Here is a 20,089-nt window from a genome sequence, read left to right as displayed (position 1 = left end):
GTGTATATCTATGTGAGTATAAGCCATGTATACCATGCCCACAAGGCCAGCAGAAGGCATAGGATCCCTGAAGCTGGAGTTACAGGTCGTTGTAAACCACTTGACATGGGTGCTAGGAATTGAACTTGAGACTTCAGGAAAAGTAACAAGCTCTCTTAGTCACTGAACCATCTCTCCAGCCCCATTAAAATACCCATTTACATTCCAGATTTATGCAACTGACATGGATTTGGGCTTGCCTTCAAGTTTGATATTTATCACATACCCAAGAAATGTGTGGAGCCTTGGGACTAATTGTGTTTACCCTGGTAGCACATGAGAGCATTTGCTTTTCTGGGTCAATTAAGTTTGATAAAAGTGTTACCCTGAAATGATCCCAAGCTTGAATAGCACTAGCTATGGAAAAATTGTTTTCCGGGAGGATTTAGAACGATGGTTATGATTACTACTCTAAGTGTGAGAGAGAGAGTGTATTCTGTTTCCATGTGTGTAATTTAGATCAGGTTGATATGCTTCATTTCTAAGTTTAAAAGTAAGTCCAGCCCTTACGTTATAGAACTGAGTGAACTTTCTTAGAACATTTCCATTTTGTAAACAAGTCATCTACTAGTTCACTTTTGGGGGGGTTTCAGAAAAGACGGGAGAGAATAACAGGAGAATCATCTAGATGTGCTGGGACCAGCCAGCCTGGGCTGCACTGAAAAGGAACTGAAACAAGAGATGCCTTCTTTGCCTCAAAAGAGTAGAAGGAGAGAACCAACTCGCAAAAGTTGGCCTCTGGCCTCCACATGGTCACTGTACCGTAATACAGCCAAGGATGGCCTCGAGTTCTTTACCCATCAACTTCTGTCTCCTAAATCATGGGACTTTGGGCATGTACCACAATGTCTGGCAGGCCACAATTTTAAGCACAAAAGCTGGGCGTGGTGCATCATTCAAGAGGTTGAGGCAGGAGAATCATGAAGAGTTCAAGAGTAGTCTGGACAAGACAACAGGACCTTGTCTCTAAAAGAAAAAAAATGTGTGCGTGTATGCATGAACATGATAAAAACATGTGCCTTAAAAGCCCGGCTGTCCTTCTTCATTTGCCTCAACTCACAAAAGAGCTTGTCTTTTAAAAAAGAAGAGGAAGAAACCATATTAGTTTTGACTCTTGTACAGTTTTCCTAGCTGTGCATAATCCATGAAGATACCAAGAGGATTTTGTAGGGGGTATGGTATCTTTTTATTGATTGGTCATTTTTTTTTTCAGTATTAGGCTATTTCTGTTTTATTAGCTTAGTTTTTTAGCTATCACTTCCAGAACCATCGAATATAAACTGTTAATAAAATGGATAAAGTAAGTGCTAATTATGCTAATTACTAGTTGAAATATTAATTTCCAGTCTTCCTTGTTGGTAAACTGGTCTTCTTTCTCCCTCCTTCTCTTCCTTCTCTCTCTCTCTCTCTCTCTCTCTCTCTCTCTCTCTCTCTCTCTCTCTCTCTCTTTAGGACCTGGGGATACCGAAAGTGGGTCATATGAAGCGAATTCTCCAGGGAATTAAAGAGCTTGAAAGGAACCCTCCCAACTTGGTCTGAGGTGTGGTCGCGCTGGTGCTGTTTCCTGGAAGAGGAGTTCTCGGGACTCAGTACAGAGTTCTTGGAAGCCGCTGGCTGTTCTTGTGATTTCCTGGTAGATAAGCACCGCCGAAGCACCTCTCTGGATTGATGTTGTGCTGTGGGTGAAAGTTTTGATTTAAGATATTAGACAATAATTTTTGTGCCAAAAAAGAAAACAAAAAAAAAACAATTCAACCCATTCCACAAAGCCATTTCTTGTTGTGCAAACCTGACATGCTAGGAAATGCTTGCCGCAGTGAAAAGAGGGAGGACCGGAGACAGTTGCCGTGTCTAAAAGGTGGACTTTGCTTGCTCATTGTCCATCCTCCATAGAGCTGGCTGACGGGAGGCCCTTCTGTGCTCCTGCAGCTGTGCTGACGGTGTGCAGTTGAAACTTCCCAGGCTTCCTTAGTGAAGGCATTGGCTCCTTCCTAGAAACCACTGGGTCGGAGATGAAGATAGGAATTGTGTTTTTGAGTCTTTTCATACTAAGTTCCCAGTATCCACTGGTCAAAGCATAGGGTGAGACCAACCCATCACATGCTATGAATGATGCAAATTTAATGCACGATGTTCCTGCCTGAGTTGTCCTTCTTTTTCTTGCATGTCATATATATTATTGTAGCACTTCAATAGCTTTAATGTCTGTTATAATGAAATTTAATTTATTACCACCCAGCTACCCAAGCACTTTTTGTTGGTTATGGGCACATTTCTTCAGTGTGGACTTTTGAGTAAATATTCCGTACTAAGACTCTCTGAACGTTCATCTGTGCCATGATCAGCAAATTTTATATATATATATCTTACACAAACCAAATTTATTTGCCTATCCCAAACCATGGGTATATGCATTAAGAGACTTGTTGGGCAATTTTCATAAGCTTTACATGTTCTGTTGCTTAATAGAACTTATTGCAACTTTCCAAACCCTCACATTTTGTTCCCAATTTTTCATTTCAATTTAATAACCATTTTGAGTTTCTGCTTGAATTTGTAAAACTGTGGACATCTAGGAATTGTCCAAAGTCTCAGCTGAGATTTGCACCCTGAGTTATCTGAACTAGCTGAAGCAATTAATAACATGAATTCCCCAATGGAAGAAATTTAGTTTTGTTTCTTAAGGGCTTTTTGTATTATTATCTCACATACATTTTGATAGTCTACCAGGTAGAAATTATTTTCCTTTTTCTAAACCATTATATGTCAATGTTGCTCAATAGAATTACCAAGTATTTGAAAGCCAAAGGTATATATGTCAAAAAAGTAAAAAATATCTTTGTAAGTGTTTTCTGGTCATTATATGCCAAAAATCAATTGGTCCAGCAGATACAGTTTTGATAGTAATCTGCTAGGTACCCAGTAGATAAATACACACACACACACACACACACACACACACACACACACACACACACGTACACTTCCATGCCCATATACCTTTGCCTATATAAATGCACTTATTCACATGTTGTCTTGAGATACAGTATCCCTGATACTTTCTAGACAATCATTTGCCCAATTTTATTTCTAACTTGGGTATTTACTAGTAACAAATATCACAGAATTTAGATCTCTTTAAAATAAAGGAGGACCTGGCCTGAAGTTCAGTGGCAGGGTGCTTACCGGGAACAGGCAGAGCTTGGCTCCACCCACAGCAGGGCAAAAACAAAAAATTCTACAGACAATCTTGATGGGTTCCTGACCATATAAGTGTGTCTGACTATATATTTTTTACCTAAGTTGCGCACAATGGAAGTTTTCCAAAGATAATTCATATTGAGGCTTTTGAGCTGATGATCAGCCAATCACTTAGTGATTTTGATGTTCTGCACACCTGTGAAGTTGAAGGTCTCCTTTGCAATCTCTTTTGTATACTGCCTGGTGAGTACCCTGCCAACACTTCCTGTGAAACCAGATTATCAGAGGCCAAATTCCCAGAGGTCTCCCCAGATCACTGTTCAGGAGAAAGGGCTAGGGGTGGGGAGGGACTCCAGCGTAAAGACCACTCCGGGTCTGTGTTAATATAGAAACCATTATTAGGTTTTCACCTGCCCCCAAATACATCTCTATCAACACACACACACACACACACACACACACACACACACACACACACACACACGCAATGTTCTAATGGCTACTTCCCTAGGGGTGGGCAGTGATTGGCTTTTCCTTTGTTTGGTAATCTTTCCAGTTCCTTTTATGTGTTCTGTAAAATCCCAACTCATGAAAACTTTCATTAAGTAGAATGGCTTTGGGATAATGGACATCCTTTAAAATGACAGTTTGGATGAGCGGTTTTGTCCAATGTGAACATTTTTCTCTGTAATCCATGTTCGCATGAATCAGGGCTGGACGCCAGTGAGTTCAGCTTACCAGCAGTGTGCTCTCAGAGACTCCATCGGTCTCTGCTAGTGTCAGAAAGAAACCATCTCATCCTAGGTAGGGTTTCAAAAAACGAGACAGTGGGGGATGCCTCTCACTAACATCCAGTCACATCTGGGATGCAGAGGATGTGTCTCTGGTCCTTGCGTAAGTGGAAAGAGACGCTGACCTGTGCACCTGCCTGTCGCTTGCTCTTCTCTCCTCCAAATTATTTAATGTTCGTTTGTCCTTCCCACCCCCAAAGGAAAGGAACAGAGTTAAGTTTAAGTAAAACTCCAGGTGACTCATCCATGTCTGCCCAAATTCTCACTGCCTTCTGCTCCCCTTTCTCCATTACCCCATGAAACCTTTCACCTCCCCGATTTTTATTTTAATGTCTCAGGTCATTTAGCAACATATTGGAGGCAATTAAATACATTTTAAGTTTGCTAGATAGTTGAAACGTTAGGCCATTTGGAGATGTATTGCTGTGGTGGAGGAAGATGTGCTGTGGATGTTCAGATCTGTGCTCTCTGGTATTTTAGCCTCTGGGTACCTGTGGCTATTACATTTAAGTTTATTCTCACTAGAAACTTCATTTATTAATTGCACTACCCACATTTTGAGTGCCCTGTAACCACAGATGTAGAACATTTTCACCATAGCAAAAATACTCCACTTGACAGCAGGAGACAAGGTCACTGCTCCTGAAAATGTGGTCCATTGGCAGTCAACATTACTGTTATTCAGGAGCTTACAAAAATTGCAGTCTTGGAGCTGACAAGATGGTTCAGCGGGTCTGGCAACAAGTTTGATGCCAGATGCCACATAAAAGTGGGAGGGAAAAAAAAAGCTCTTATAGACTTGTCCTCTAGCCTCAATATGCCCACAATGGTATGCTCACCCACATATATCATGCATACACACACAATAATAAATAAATACAATTTTTGAATGCAGAACCTCAGGTCCATTCCAGGTCTGCTGAATTCAAATCTTCCTTTCAGTCATATCCCTCAGGCCTCTCTCCAGCCCTTAGAGACTTTAAGCTACCACTGAGCCATCCACATTTGCTCAGTTTCTTATTCATGTGATACATTCAGTTGCTTATGACTTCATTCACACTGAACATTCCAGAAGAATATGTACTGAGATGAAGATTAGGCAGTCTCCTTCAACTTGTACATTTTCATTTTCTTGTATCAGTAGATTATCCTGTTGCCATAGTTCATGCTTGAAGGCTCATAGCAGCCCACTCACATTAAATGACTCATTAGGTGTACAAAAGAACAAAAAAAGATGAATAATCCAAATGATTTCAAGAAAAGTGAATGTCATTTAAACTTAAAAATATGCCTGAAAGCAGGCATATTTTGCTAGATTTGGATCTCTTTGTCTTGATGCTAATTTATCTTGATTTTCACATGGTTCATAATCCCTTAAAAATAGTTCCTGAAAAACAATATGTTCTTGGCCTCCAAACTCAAATCGTTCAACTCTATAATGAGATCTTTTCCCAGTGATTCATCGCCAGGAATTTGACCCTTAATTTTTATATTTTGATGTAAATTACCCAAACATAACTTCCTAGCTACTTCGATGTACAGGAATCTTACTATTTTTCATTACATGGGTTGTTTTGACATGAATTGACAAGCTAGGAACTGAGAAATTAAAGGTGATCCTTTGCATCACTTCTAGAGCAAATCACTTAGAGCTCCAGCTGAGCCAGTGAACTTTCTTTTTCCAAGGATGCATTCTTGGGGATATCAGTTTTCCCTTAGCTGTAGAATCACTTCCTTTTCAGCTCTGACGTCTAGAATCTCCCTCAGTTCCCCCACCTCAGTGGACATATCCTCTGTAGGTGTCAGTTGATTTTCAAACACCAAACTCTCCCCAGGACAGGTGGGGAAAAGGGAATTAGAAAAGAAACTTCCTCAAAGGGGACTGCTGGCTCATGGGACAGCCTTGGCTAGTGGCTTCCCCAACTTGGCTGCCTGGCTTCCCCCGCCCCCCAAGCGTAGTGAGCCCTTCCTCTAGCTTGTTTCTGCTGTGGTGTCCTCAGTGGACTTTTGTGTTACAATCTGCGTCATATTGGTCATGATGCCCTAGCAAGAGGGTTCCTTCTCAAAGATGTAAGTAGAACTTTTAGAAAGGGATAATTATTGTTTTTCTATAATAAGCAAAACGTTCTTTTTCTTTATTGTTATTTTCCCAGGTTTTGTTTAGAGATGTTTATGTTAGAGGTAGATATAGAAAGGTCTGTCGATACAGAGAATGGAGAGCTAAAGACAGCTGGACTGTACCTGCCTTTCTCCATAGTTGTCTGTTTTTTTCAGGTAAAGCAATTAGACAGAGTAGCCAAGACTGTATTTACTCAATAACAATGCTTAGGATAGACTCCACATTATATATTATAGGTGAGCAACTCACTTCCTTTTATGTAATTTAAGATATTGTATTTACATTATTTAATATACTCATTTCTTGCACTTCCAAGTTTTAGCTGGAAAATAAAAACCAAGCCACAGCTTTAAACTTATTTAAAAATCCATGTAAAAATATTTCCTTCTAGCTGCAAGTTACAAATTGTGTAAGACTTTGTGAATAGTCTGGGTGTTTCTTACTATCTAGATTTCAAGAGTAAATTAACCAACAGGACACAGGGTTACTTATAAAATGCATTAAAGTAGACATTTCATACTCAAAGTAGGATAATGCAGTTAAATATGTAGGCAAACAGGGAAGGAGAATGTGTTTTATGACCCTTAGTGTTTGATTGCTCTGCTGTTCCACACAGCCTAACCATTCCTGCTTCTACATTCTGAGTACTAAACACATGAGCAGCTGGAGGCTGCCTTCAGTGCTGATGAGAGCTAGCTGGTGATGTGAGAGGTTTGGGTATTACAGCACACCGAGTTTTGTGAGTTACATATTGTATACTGAAGATGACTAACACATTGGAATAATATATTTATCTAGAGCTGGCAAATATGAAAATTATTTTCAAGCCTTCAAGTAAATTGCATTGACTTTTCTCTTTCAGTGAGATAAAAGTCACTTGTATGTTTAAATCTATTTGTACAACAGCTGTCTCCTTTACTGGTATTATTGATTTTCATATTACAACTTTTCTTACCTTTTTTTATACCAAAAGAATTATCATGCTGGTTATTCAACCCTGCCAAGATGTATTTGAGTCTGCAAGACTTTTGGCAGATAAAATATTTAATAACAAGCCGATATAAAAGCTTTGTATATTTTGTGGCTTTCGGGACAAGAATTGCACCTTGGAATGTCTCTCTGACACAGTGCTGACATCAGCACTGCCCCTTACAGGCAGTATTACTTAGAGCCGGTTGTATAAATCAGTGCCCTTATTTATTATGTTGTGAAATGTACCCTTTATACAGAATACCTACTTCAGCTCCTTTTGTTCACTGCTGTTGCCTGGAGTGTGATAGCTCTGTTAATCGTTAACTTATATACTTGAAATGCTCGTTTCTGACAAACAGATGCCCAGTGTTTTCCTTCTTAAAAAAAAAAAAAAAAAAAAAAAATCCCATTTTCTTTCCTGTCTTAGGTAACAGTCATAGGAACTTTTCTACAAAGTGGTTTTTATATCTAAAAAGGCACAAAGCAGAAAGCAAGCATGAAAATGAATAATATAGTCAAGAGATCTGTTAAGCTATATTTTTGCCCAACCTATGTTATGTCTTCAATCTGTAACTCTTTTCTTGTAGTGGATTTTTAGTTTTTGTGGTGGGGACATGTCTGTGATTGCACTGGCCAATTCTGATAAGCATTGAATCTTGAATCCTCCCAAAGACCTCACACCTCTAATGTCTACCCTTTGGTTCCAAAGTCTGTGCTTGTAATCTGTTTCCTTGTGATTTGGGGCTGCAAATGGTATCCATGATGGATACTGTTAGCTTATTTCTGTCAAATAACGAGAAAGTTTAACTACGTTTTTCATGATTTCCCGTTTGGGATTATATTCTTGACTCAACAATTCAAAAACCCAAACATTTCAAATGCATTTGTACAACATACCATGCAGAATAAAATCACTTGTTTTCAGGGAAGGAAACAAGGATTTCTGTTTTCAAAAATCCCACTGAAAGTTGTAAATCAAAGAAAACACTTTAATCCCTAAGTACAACTGTTTTCTATTTATGATGTGAATGAACAGCAGGTGAATTGTAAGTTATTTAAACATACTAGGAAATTAAGGATTAGTTTGTTTTAATGACAGAGCTTTATATTATACTGTTGTAGGTGCATTTATTGAGGATAGAAAAAATGAGAATATGTTAGAAGCATAGATAATTCAGGAACTTGTGGCAGGTTGGCAAGGCCTAGGAACAAAGAGTTTGAACACATCTTTCATGTTCTATTGTGGGGCAGAGCACACATGAAATGTGTGACATGGTGGGCAGTGCACCCCTGAAAGTGCCCCATTGGTCATGTCTGAAATCCTTCCTAGAAGTTAGCTAATTAACCCTCAGGGAGCCCATTTTATTGCAGAAATTTATAGGTTAGTTAGGAGGCACTTGGGGTGACCTAATCTCCAAAACATTTAGAACAGCTCCTGCAAATGTTTATTTCACAGGGTAGAGATGTCTGTGCTTTCTCAACTCCACAATAAACACAATGGGAACCAGTCACAGGGGTTTAGATAGTTCCTGTAAAGAACATGATAAAGGTGATTCATTCCATACCATGAACACCAAAGAAATTTTCCTGAATTTGCTGAGCCTTTGAAATATGTTAGCTGTGATACGTTTTCCTTATTACTTGTTTCTTTATTTATAGTATTTATGTAGAACTGACCTCTTGGATCCTGAAGCGGTTCATTCTGTTCCACCTTGTCAATGGCTCATTGTCTTTTTTACAACTAATATATTTTGATGCCTTGGGTTCCAGTTCGAAGAGTTGCCCCACATTGCCAGTTACAAGTAATTAATCATTTTTCTACTCTAAGAAAGGACAGATATCAGCATGAGTCCTACCTTGATTTACCATTTCTTTCTCAGTGTCATTTTAGTTATAAAGAAAGGCATTCCAGTTATAACATGGAAAAAAAAAAAAAAACCTAGTAACCCTTGACATTCCATTTAGACGTGGACATGAAGGGCAGGTGGCTCAGGGGTGGAGTGCCTTGTTCTGCAAGTTTGAAGCCCTGATTCAACTGGAACATTGCAAGAGTAGAAACAAACAAACAACAACAACAAAAAGTGAAGTTGAATGAGTCACATCTGCCTGGAGTAGGGCATGGGTCGTTTAATCTACATAGCATTCATTTCAGCTAGAAACTCACTCCTGAAATCTTCAAACATTTAGGGTCATTTCAGGTTTTCTGTGTTCATGTTAAATGGCCATTTTGTGGCGATAAAGAGTTTTCAGCAAGGCTTTCACCTACTTCCTTAGGGTAATTACCCCAAGAAGAGACCTCCTGAAAGCTCCAGCTTAGAAGTGAAGCATCAGGATTCTTTGCCAGCTTTCCCTGTGGTATGACTCTCTTGATATTTCAACATCTTCCAAAATGGCATCTTTGATCTAGATAGAGCACGGCCTCCTCACTACATTCTCTGACTTGGAATAGTATCCCATGGTGCAGTGTACCTCCAAAAACATCCCACAGAGAAACAGAAGCAGATGTCCGAATTACTGCCACAGTGGAAATCCAAGAGAAATTCATCAGAAATCACTGCAATTAAAAGACTGGGTTTAGCTTGTTAGCTGGGTGAGCTTGTTTTTCATAGGACATTTTGATCTAATGACTAGCTGATTTTTCCTTTGTTTTTAGCCCGCTGGTGAAGAAGTAATACTAGCTGATTTCTGCTCTGAAAAGTTCTTTGTCAAACATGGCAGTTTATTACAGCATAGCTTGATAACTCAGAGCTCCTGTGGCCTCCCTCCCCCAATATTGGGAATCTAGAAACGTCAACACTATATGACATAAGGAAAAGAGACTAAATTGGAATTCATCTGCATGCTTTTTCTTTGAGTTTATTTGTATTTTGAGATATGGTCTCAACACATGGTCCTATCCCAGGCTGGCCTCAAACTCACTATGTAGCTCAAGATAACCTCCAAACTATAATTCTTTACCACAGCCTCCCAATAACATGTGGTTGTTATTTCTCTATCACAATAGCGACAACTTAACTTTCATGATGGCTGATCTCTAAATGATTATTAGAGAATGGTTTGGTACATTGACTGAGAGAATTCTTTTGCTCGAATTTGTTCCCCCCAGAGACCTGCCCCAGAGTTCATGCCGCGATGGCTGACATTCAGTGTAACTTCAGCACTTGTCTTATTACAGATGTCAGGTGAGAGGCCCCAGTGTTTTAATGTGCAAGTGAGAAAGGTCTTGGTACCCACAGTTCTTTTGTTCCCTCAACAAAAGAACTTGAAAAGCCTTCAGAAAGATGATACTGTGTTTATGACAATTTATGCAAATTGTGTTTTCCTGACAAATTTAAAATGAAATATGGAACAAAACAAATGGCTTCATCCTAATGGAGGTTTTAGATTATGCAAGTAAATGATTTTATAGGTTGTCTTTGGTACTTACTGCAGATATATATATATATATTTCCATCCCAGAAGTTCAAATGGCATCTTGAGTTCTGTGTCTCCCTAGTTGCACTAAAGTAACCACTGCCTTGTCTCTGTCTTCACCATTTTTCTTTCCTGTTCTTTTGCTAATTCTTCAGCAACCCAATTTTCTACCTACATTCTTTCTTCCTAGAGTACAGAGACACAAATATGTTCTGTCTTCTCTTTGCTAAAAGGCCTTGAGTAGGCTTTCCTATCCCTTAGCAGCATGGACTCTGGGACTTCTCCTCAAGAATTCCTTACTGAGCATGCTGCATGGGGGCAAAGGGCTGAGTAGTGACTTCAGAACTGCCTGCCCTGCCACCCTGTAGGCATCCTCCACCTTTCGTTAATCTTTCTTAGCCCAGGAATGTAGAAGAGCTCCAGTGAGTGGGTTCAGTACCTTGGCATAGTGGCATGCCACAGGTCAGCTCATCCAAGGAACGGTGCAAAGTTAGTGTTCTGTGACACACTGTTGAATAGCCTCCAACTTGTAATGCTTTGCCTCAGCCTTCCTATAGCATGTTTTTATTAGTTGTTTTTGTTAATCCACCTCAATGACAGCTTGACTAACTTTCAGGCCAGTATTTCATCCCATGTTTCATATATATTAAAAGTTTTTCTATTAATATCATATTCAGTTACACACACAGAGAGACACGCCTCTCCCACTGAATTTCTCTATTATTTTTGTAGTCCCAGAGTCTAGCTAGTACATAATAGGACTTTGACTAATGTTTTTGAACTATATTTTTATACTGTCACAAATAAAAACTCAGAACACCTTGAAAGTCTTGTGTTTGCAAAGACATATGCCTTCTGAGCAGACAAATAGGATGTCAACAGGCAAAAGGGATTGTTTTGTCAAGGATCATCATTTGTTAATCACGTGTCTTTACATCAGAAGTATTTACCAGATCTGAATTCTTGTTTCCAAAAGTGGGACACAAATTTCAACAGTGCTGCCAGAGTCTTGCTTGTACTCATACACTTGCCCTACAGATTGTCTTTCTAGTCTGTACACTCAGTATTTAGAATCTTCACAGACAAATGTAATTGATTATGAGACTTGGAAAAGAATAAAAACCAATAATAAAAGTGAAAATTTTAAAGCGGTGTTCACTCAAGAAGGCAGAGGTGAAATGTGTATGATTTCAAGCCACTTACTGTTAATGATTATTGTATTACAAGTATAGGAAGATCTGTGGCTGTCATTTCCCTTCTTAAAAATAGAGAATGAAAACTTTGCAGTTACCTCTGGGCCCATTTTCCTTTGTGATTCTCTGAAGCTGTTCTGCTATGTCCCCAGATAATGATAAAAGTTAGCACAGAGCTCTTTAAGTTAAATTTCTCGAACGAACACTAGTCAGTGCATATAATAAAAGTGCAGTGCTCTCTTCTAGGCACCTGGTAAACTTTCTCCTACCTGCTATAACCTTGGCACTCACTTAGATGCTGAAGATGGAAAAATAAGACAGGATTCCTGTCTGGTAGAGTTTAAATTTGTTCTCAATTTGCTCTTCCTACAGTCTGTATAAAGAAATGAGGAGGAATTTAAAAAAAAAAAAAAAAGTTTTTTCTCAGGTTATTTCAATCGAGTCTCCTCCCCACCTCCAAAACTAGCCAGATCTGAGTCATCATGAAGCAATCCCATTTTTATTTCTACAGCTGTAAGATGTTCATGTTGGCTATGGTTCCGGCCATGGCTGATCAAGTGTGCGGTTCATTAATCCTGCACTACTCGACTTCTGCCACTAGAGGAGCTGTGCTGGACTCCAGTGTCCGATTTATAGAACAAGGGTGAATCTCAGGTTTATTTTGGGAAGGCAGAAATTCATGACATTCATAGCAAAATGCATGAGGGACAACATTATAAATCTCCAGGGGAGGATGGAGGTCACACTGTCATGCTTCCTAGGAGATGGGAAAGCTCTGTTTGAAGCTGCAGGTTGGTGTTAGCACCTTAGATTAGCACCTTAGCTATGGAGAACAAAGTAACGGCATTTAACAGGTAGCACATGTATCTCAGCATACAGTAATACACTAGTATTTGTACACCACAAGGTTCTGATATGTAGATGAGACAGAGCAAACCTTTGAGTTATGATATTGACTTCTACATATTTATTGATGGGTAGGCTATAGGTTTCCTTTATGAGAAAGAAGAAATAAACTGTCTTTATCTTTACTGTCAATAAGGTTTCGAGGGGAGGGCTTTGTTGGTTTGTATTTTCACATTTCGATAAGCACATATTAAAAATCACTATTTCCCATCATATAAAATACCAACCATTTCTGTGTCCCTTAGAAAGAAAGGTCTCCACTTGATAACTTTGTGCTTAGTGTAACTCTGTAAAAGGTCTACAAAGGAAGTGGACAGGGAAGGAAGTGGACAGGGAAGGAAGTGGACAGGGAAGGAAGTGGACAGGGAAGGCTGGGCACTGTAACCTTCTACCCAGTGCGTTCATTTCACTTTCAATAAAGATAATCAGAACTTCCCTCCTGTTACCATCACGGTAAAAACCTAACGGCATAGTTCCTTCTCCTCTGTATGTTACAAAAGATAGTTTTAATTTAGTCTTGCCATATTTATAGCTAAGAATGTACTACATTTTTGGTAGTCCGTTTTGAAAGTAAATCCTTATTTCTGAAAGATGCAGATCAAGTCTGCCTATTTATTACACAATGGGCTCTGTTTGATACAGAAAAGAGTGAAACTGTTAACCTGCTTAGCACACTTGCCATTGAAATATACCTGACAGAGCAGAGGTTATAACTTTGGCTCTAATTACTTTTAATAATGATAAGACGTGAGTTTTGTTTGTTTACATGCTGTTTACAATGGCATAATTTTTAAAATCTATATGACAATTGAGATATTTATTGCATACTATTTTAAAGATGTTTTAATGTGTTTTCACCTTTGGAATATATTGTTACATTTCCTTGTACAGATAATTTGGGTGGCTTTGTTAATGTAGCTAATAATTTTTATGACTACTAAGTGACCAGTTTCGGTGCCTTCTATTGTGGGATGCATGATTATGTATTTATTGTAAGGAAGTCACTGATATGTGTATTTTTGTACTTTGCTGAGAGTAATGGTTGGTGTACATGATGAGAGACGTCTTTCCCAAAGGGCACTGCCTTCAGAGCAACCTTCTCAAATAAAAAAAAGACTGTGTTTGAAGGTGTGAAGTCTGTGCTTTTTCTGGAGGGAAATCTTTGGGATGATTTTCAAAACAGTACAAAGGGGTCCTTTGTACCTTTAACTACCACTACCACCCCCACGTACACACACACACACACACACACACACACACACACATCTTGAAAAACAGAAATAGTCTAGATGGCATCAAATCCAGGATGCTGGTACTGATACAGTCAAGTTGTTCAACAGATGAGTCACCCCAGCGACCCACTACAAGGCTTCTCTTGTTGCCCATTTGTGAACACAGCTATTTCCCTTATGCCTTCACCACCCACTTCCCAACCCCAGGCCACTGCTAATCTATCTCCATTTCAAAACGTTTATTATTTCAAGTATGTTATATTAGTAGAATTATGCATGACTTTGATTTATCCCCAAGATACATCCAAATCAAGGTACATATCAGTGTGGATTTTTGGAGCTGTTTAATTTTTGGATTTTAATTCTCAATTTTTGAAGGATAATATTCCATGTGGTAGAGTTACTAATCTTAAAAGTACAATTTGGTTTACCTTTATAGAAATAAGCACTTGAAGTTCACTACAAAGTACTTGTTAAGTTCACAGTGTGGGGGCTGGAGAGATTGCTTAGTGGTTAAGAGATCTTTAGTGCTCTTCCAGAGGTAGACTCAACAACCATCTAGAGTGGGATCTGATGCTCTTTTTTGACATAAGACATACATGCAGATTGAGTACTTGTGTATGTATGTATACACACACACACACACACACACACACACACACACACACTCTGTAGACCAGGCTGGCCTCAAACTCATAGAGATCTTCCTGCCCCTGCCTCACAAGTGATGGGAATAAAGACATGCACCACCGCTGTCTGGTGAAAATAAATTAAAAAAAAAAAATTAGTAAAAGAAAGCACGAAACAGCACAGTGGAGGAGACAGTGTAGTGTGACTGGGACATAAACGCAGGGAGAAGCAGAAGACAGACATGGGGTATGAGGGTAAGGAAATAAACTGTAGAGTTGGGGCCCCGCACTGAACATGGGTAAATGAACTTGAAAGGGGCCGAGGACAGGGCGATCAGTTAGAGGGTACTGAGGTCAGTTTTAGTGGGTTGGAAAAGAGGAAACAATAAAGAATACTTCATTGTTCCGGCTGGACTTGGAGATGGGCAACAGATGAACAAGGAAGATGAACTCGAGAAGAAGTCTGGGACAGTGTCCCATGGGGTTACAGTGACTATAGGATGTTGATAGCAAGCAAAGCTGAAGGGAACCCAGATCTGAAGGCCAGCCTCTGGTGAGCTGAAGTCCTAAGACAGAGTGAAGTTGTCCTAAAAGACCTTTGTGGAGGAGAGGATGTTGTCCTGATTGTTCTGACAGTACTAGAGGAAGCAGGTAGAAAATGGAGCCAGCTGCCTCATCCTGAATGAGCACTCACACTGATCAACACTGGCAACAATCCTGCTGCCCAGTCTCTCCCAGGCTCCTATGGGACAGCCTAGGCTCACCTGCCTAGGAATGGTACTGCCCACAGTGGGCTGGCCCCTCCAACATCAATTAGCAATCAAGAAGATGTCTCCAAGACACATCCACAGGCCATCAGGATAGGGTAATTCTTCAACTGAGATTTTTCTCTTCCCAGGTATGCCTGAGTTATAACCAAGATTAGCTATTACCCAACCCATGGGAATACAGGGAAAAAGAACCAATTCTTATCTATATCCAAATGTGCAGAACAGTGCTCGACACATGACACACATGTTAATTAGCTGATTAAATTGGAAATGATTGTGTCAAATCTTAGGCCTTTCATTTCTACAGTTGATCCTATATAGACACAAAATATGCATCCTAACTACATTTGGAAATAAATGAACCAGAACTTAAACTCTCAAAGAGTGGTCTAGTTATCCCTTTAAAAATAAATCATGATTAGCCAATGCTTCTATGCATCTGCATGAAGATCCTATGGTGTCATCGGACTCTGATGGACTTTCTAATCATAACAACAGATCACTTCCAAATGCAAATTATATTGTCTGACATAGTGATTCAGTCTGTGTGTAGCTCTAAGTCTGGGATAATCATCATCTCCAGATCCTGCTTTCAGAAGCTAATGGCTTCTAAGGGTAGCAGGAAATCTAACGATAGCTGAGATTCCTGATGAGGAAATCAAGAGCCATTAAAATGCCCTGGGATCTTTCCTTTCCTTGCTCTGGCTCTGGTGTTTGTTTTGCCTGGTGCCACCACTGGTACAGTCACAAAATCTGACAATGGCTACATGCAAGAATGAGAAGCTACAGCAAAAAATAAAACAAGAAACCAGTAGCATACTAGCAGAGTGCAGGAGTTTTCACTTTGTGACATTATGTCTACAGCGAGTCCTCATAACACTGTGAGTTTAGTATTAGCCCTGCTTGAACATCCTCACACCATGGCATTAGTGTTTCTTTAGCGGTGATACTTTTAGCGGTGGGCACTGGGGCACTGTCCTTTGGGAGAGTGACACTAATAGGTATACACAGCTCTAAAAATCACAATCAAGTAGACCGTGTTCTCTGTGCAGCTCCACCCCTGACATAGTTCACTATCGGACTCACATAACATGGTGTCACTGAGCAAGACCATGAGTGACAGAGGTCATGTATTGGTGAAATTATTAAGGCCACTCCACGTAGTTAAAAGGGAGGTTTATTTATGGCATAACTTACAAATGAATGGATAGTTAGGTTGCAGGGTCTGGGAAAAGTGTGTCGCAGTTGGGCCGTGTTCTCTGGAGAACTCTGCTTGGTCTACCTCTGGCATCCAGGGTCCTGGAACCAAGAGAGACCCGGCATCCGGAACTCAGGTCTTCAGCGTCCTCTCTTAGCCCTGCCTACTAGCCCCGCCTTGTAGGCGTGACAGTTACCAAAGCCTCACTGGAGGTTGGAACTTCCAGGTCAAAGCTGGAATGGCTACCCATTATAGTCATGTTCCTCCTCATGTAAATTCCTTTAAGTTTTTGTTATTTTTATTATTACTCAGAGCAAAAAATTAAAATTCTGGGCTGGAAAGAAGGCTCAGGCAATGTGCTGGTTTGAAAGAAGATGGCCCCAAAGGGAGTGGTGCTATTAGGAGGTGTGGCCTTGTTGGAGGAAGTATGTCACTGTGAAGGCGGGCTTTGAGATCCCATATATGCTCAAGCCATGCCCAGTGTTTCAGACTGTTTCCTGTTGCCTGTGCATCAAGATGTAAGAACCCTCCCACAACCTCTTCTTCAGCATCGTATCTGCCTGAATGCTGCCTTGCTTCAGGCCATGATGATGATGGACTAAACTTTTGAACTGTAAGTGAGTCACCACAATTAAATGTTTACCTTTATAAGAGTTGCTGTGGTCATGGTGTCTCTTTGAAGCAATAGAAACCCTAACTAAGATAGTTAGTATGATACATCAGGAGCCATGTTTAATCCTCAGAACCTCATGCTAAAGGAGCCAGGTGTAGGGGGTACATGCTTCCAATGCAGCACTGAGAGGTAGAAACAGGAGGATCCCTGAAGGTCACTGGCCAGCCAATCTAACCTAATTGTGAAGGCCTAGTTCAAATGAGAGGCCCTGCCTCAAAAACACAAGGTGGACAAGCTGAGAAACAAAACTTAATGTTGACTTTTGGTCTCTATATGCATGTTATATGTGTGCCTGTATTCACATGCACATACACCATACACACAGAGAAAAATAGAATGGAAACAAAGGCACAGTGCATGAAAGTAAGTGGTGTTTTGTTGGTCATTAATATTAATCATAAATGTAAATATTGCTCATATATGTACGTACAATTATTTGTGATGCTGATGCTGGAGGGTCACAAGTTTGAGGCCTGATTTGGCTACAGAGTGAGTTCAAAACCAGCCTGGATAACTTAGATCTTATCTCAAAACAAACAAAACAACAACGACAAAAAAAAATGTGAAAGAAGGGATAGATATATAAATAACTAGTAGAGCGCTTGCTTGGTATGCACAAAATTTAAGGCATACTCCTCAGCAGCATGGAAAGAAAAAACTATTAAGAATCTGGAACATACAAACTGGAGATTCTAAGCACAGTGTAGTCCACTAGCAATATTAATAAGAAATCTGAAATTTAACATAGCTCATCTCAGAATTTGTTCATAACTACTTAAAGGATGGAAGCCAGTGCCCCTGCATTGATGATAAGAAGATTAAGCATCTCAAGGGTGAAATGTATGAAAGCTCATTACTCCAGAATGACAAATCTTCAATTGACAAAGCCCACTAACATGTACCACTCTCATTAGCTTAATTATAATTGGATGGACTGTGCAGCTCCAACTGGAGATCAAATTGTGAAAGACTATCTGCTGGATTGAAAACGATTACAGCTGCTGACAGATGTGTCTTAACGGTTTTTTGTTTTTTGGGCCCGAGGCATTCTTAATTTTAAAAGTATAATTTGGTTCTATTATCATCATGATATAAACTATCTTGAGACAGACTTCAGCATATGGAGATACAGTGGGTGAAAATGGGCTCAAAGACAGGCAAAAAATAATGCCCAAGATCAATGTTTCGAATTCCTTTTGTTCCTGCTCACATTTGTTCTTCAGTCTCCAATAGTTGTAGTTACTGTGTTTTAAATATTCACTATTGTATTGCTTCCCTTGTGTTCTGAGGCGAATAAAAAAGGAAACATTAAGACTTCCTCCTCCTGAAGTGTTTCTTGTTCTTCACTCTCCACTGCACACAGATGCACACATGTGTGCACTCACAGAGTACTGTAAATTATCCCTACTCTACTCCATCCCACGAGGCTCGCATTGTGTCACATAGTTAGACTGTTCTGAACAATCCAGTGTACAGTAATATTTACACAGTGTCTTAAACATGTAACTGAGTGTGCATGTCAAGAACAACGTGGCAGCGGTAAAGGTGTCCGAGTGTGCAGCGCCTGCCCCCCATTAATCCAGAATTAAACACGTGATGTTCCTCTGGCAGAGCTCACCTGTGTGGCAGCTCACTTCAATGCAGTGTTGGCTCTGTACACATAGCTTCCACACTGTTGTGTGCATGCTCTCACACCGTGCAGTGCTGATGGGAACTTCCAGAAACGGCCCAGCTCAAATTCCAGTGTGTTCTGCGTGATAGTCTTTTTATTGTACCTACCAAGTCTTCTCTTCTGAAAATATGATTTAGTTTCAGAAAACAAAGGCTCAAAGTATTTTTCCTACTTTCCTTGGCATGTTAGTATGTATTTAGTTTATATTTGGAGTATATTGTGTTAGAATGTCTGATTTTTTAAAAGTGTTCGAGAGGCTGGGGAGATGACCCAGCTGTTGAGAGCACTTTCCTGAGGACCCAAGTTTGAGTCTCAGTGCCCACAGCAAACAGATGTCTGCTACCCCAGTTCCAGGGGATCCAGGGCCCTCTTCTGGCCCCTTTGGACACTTCATGCATGTGGTATACAGACATATCTGTAGGTAAGCACCCCCACATATAAAGTAAAATGGGAAAAATTATTTGGTTTCCTGGATTTACCTGTTTTAAAATAAATATTTTAAAGCTAGGTGTACAGCTGGAGACCTTCTCTCCAGCCCCCCTCCCCCAAGCCCTGTTAGTCAGACAACCCATTTATTTATAAAATAAACACACAGATGCTTATATTATTTAAACTGCTTGGCCATTAGCTCAGGTCTACCATTGTCTAGCTCTTACTCTTATATTTAGCCCATTTCTATTAATCTATACTTTGTCACTTGGCTTGTGGCTTACCAGTACCTTACATCTTTCTTGTCATGGCGGCGGCTGGCGGTGTCTCTCCCGCTGCCTTCCTGTTCCCCAAATTCTCTTTTTTGCTTGTCCCACCTATATTTTCTGCCTGGCTACTGGCCAATCAGAATTTTATTTACACAGAGCGATATCCACAGCACTTCCCCTTTTCTTTCTTTTTTTTTTTTTTTTAAGGAAGGTTTTAACTTTTACATAGTAAAATTACATATAACAAAACAATTATCAAGCAAGAATTACAGTTACAATATTAAAGAAGATATCCTATCTATCTTATATTTGTGAGTCTAAGGTTTTATAACTTAACTTATTTTTTATTATAACTGAGGAAATTATAACTAGTCTTCAACCACATCAAAGAACTCAGAAGGATATAATATTACCTGAGAACCGGCAGAAGGATGCAAGCAACTTTTGGGAGTCTTACAGGGTAGACAGAGACAGCTGGCAGCCTGGACAGTCATCTAATGTTCCTTTGTAAAGTTGGGGCATCTGTCTTCAGCCCACAGGGCTAGAGTTTCTTGGTCACTTTTCTCAGTGTCCTGTAGAATG

The 20,089-nt window shown here is 39.8% G+C and overlaps 1 protein-coding gene and 1 long non-coding RNA gene across 6 annotated transcripts in view; one reads left to right on the top strand and one right to left on the bottom strand.

The window, feature by feature from the left end:
- Dgkh (diacylglycerol kinase eta) overlaps positions 1–13,762 on the top strand; it is a 180,929-nt gene extending 167,167 nt beyond the window's left edge. For all 5 annotated transcript variants that reach the window (XM_036199194.1, XM_036199192.1, XM_036199193.1 and 2 more), the window contains one exon: positions 1,492–13,762. In XM_036199194.1, coding sequence (XP_036055087.1) covers positions 1,492–1,544 — 53 coding nt within the window. In that variant the 3' untranslated portion in view covers positions 1,545–13,762. The remainder of the gene's footprint in view (positions 1–1,491) is intronic.
- Positions 1,446–19,949, bottom strand: LOC118591110. Its single transcript, XR_004945902.1, has 4 exons — positions 19,921–19,949; positions 18,756–18,929; positions 1,829–2,040; positions 1,446–1,715 (listed from the first exon to the last, which is right to left on the bottom strand). It is a non-coding gene; the product is annotated as an uncharacterized LOC118591110 (long non-coding RNA).
- Between the last annotated feature and the right edge of the window lie 140 nt (positions 19,950–20,089).

This window comes from Onychomys torridus, chromosome 9, assembly GCF_903995425.1.
Source record: "Onychomys torridus chromosome 9, mOncTor1.1, whole genome shotgun sequence".
Classification (NCBI taxonomy): Eukaryota; Metazoa; Chordata; class Mammalia; order Rodentia; family Cricetidae; genus Onychomys; species Onychomys torridus.
The sequence above is the reverse complement of the archived record's forward strand: the minus strand, read 5'-3'. Positions and strand labels throughout refer to the sequence as shown.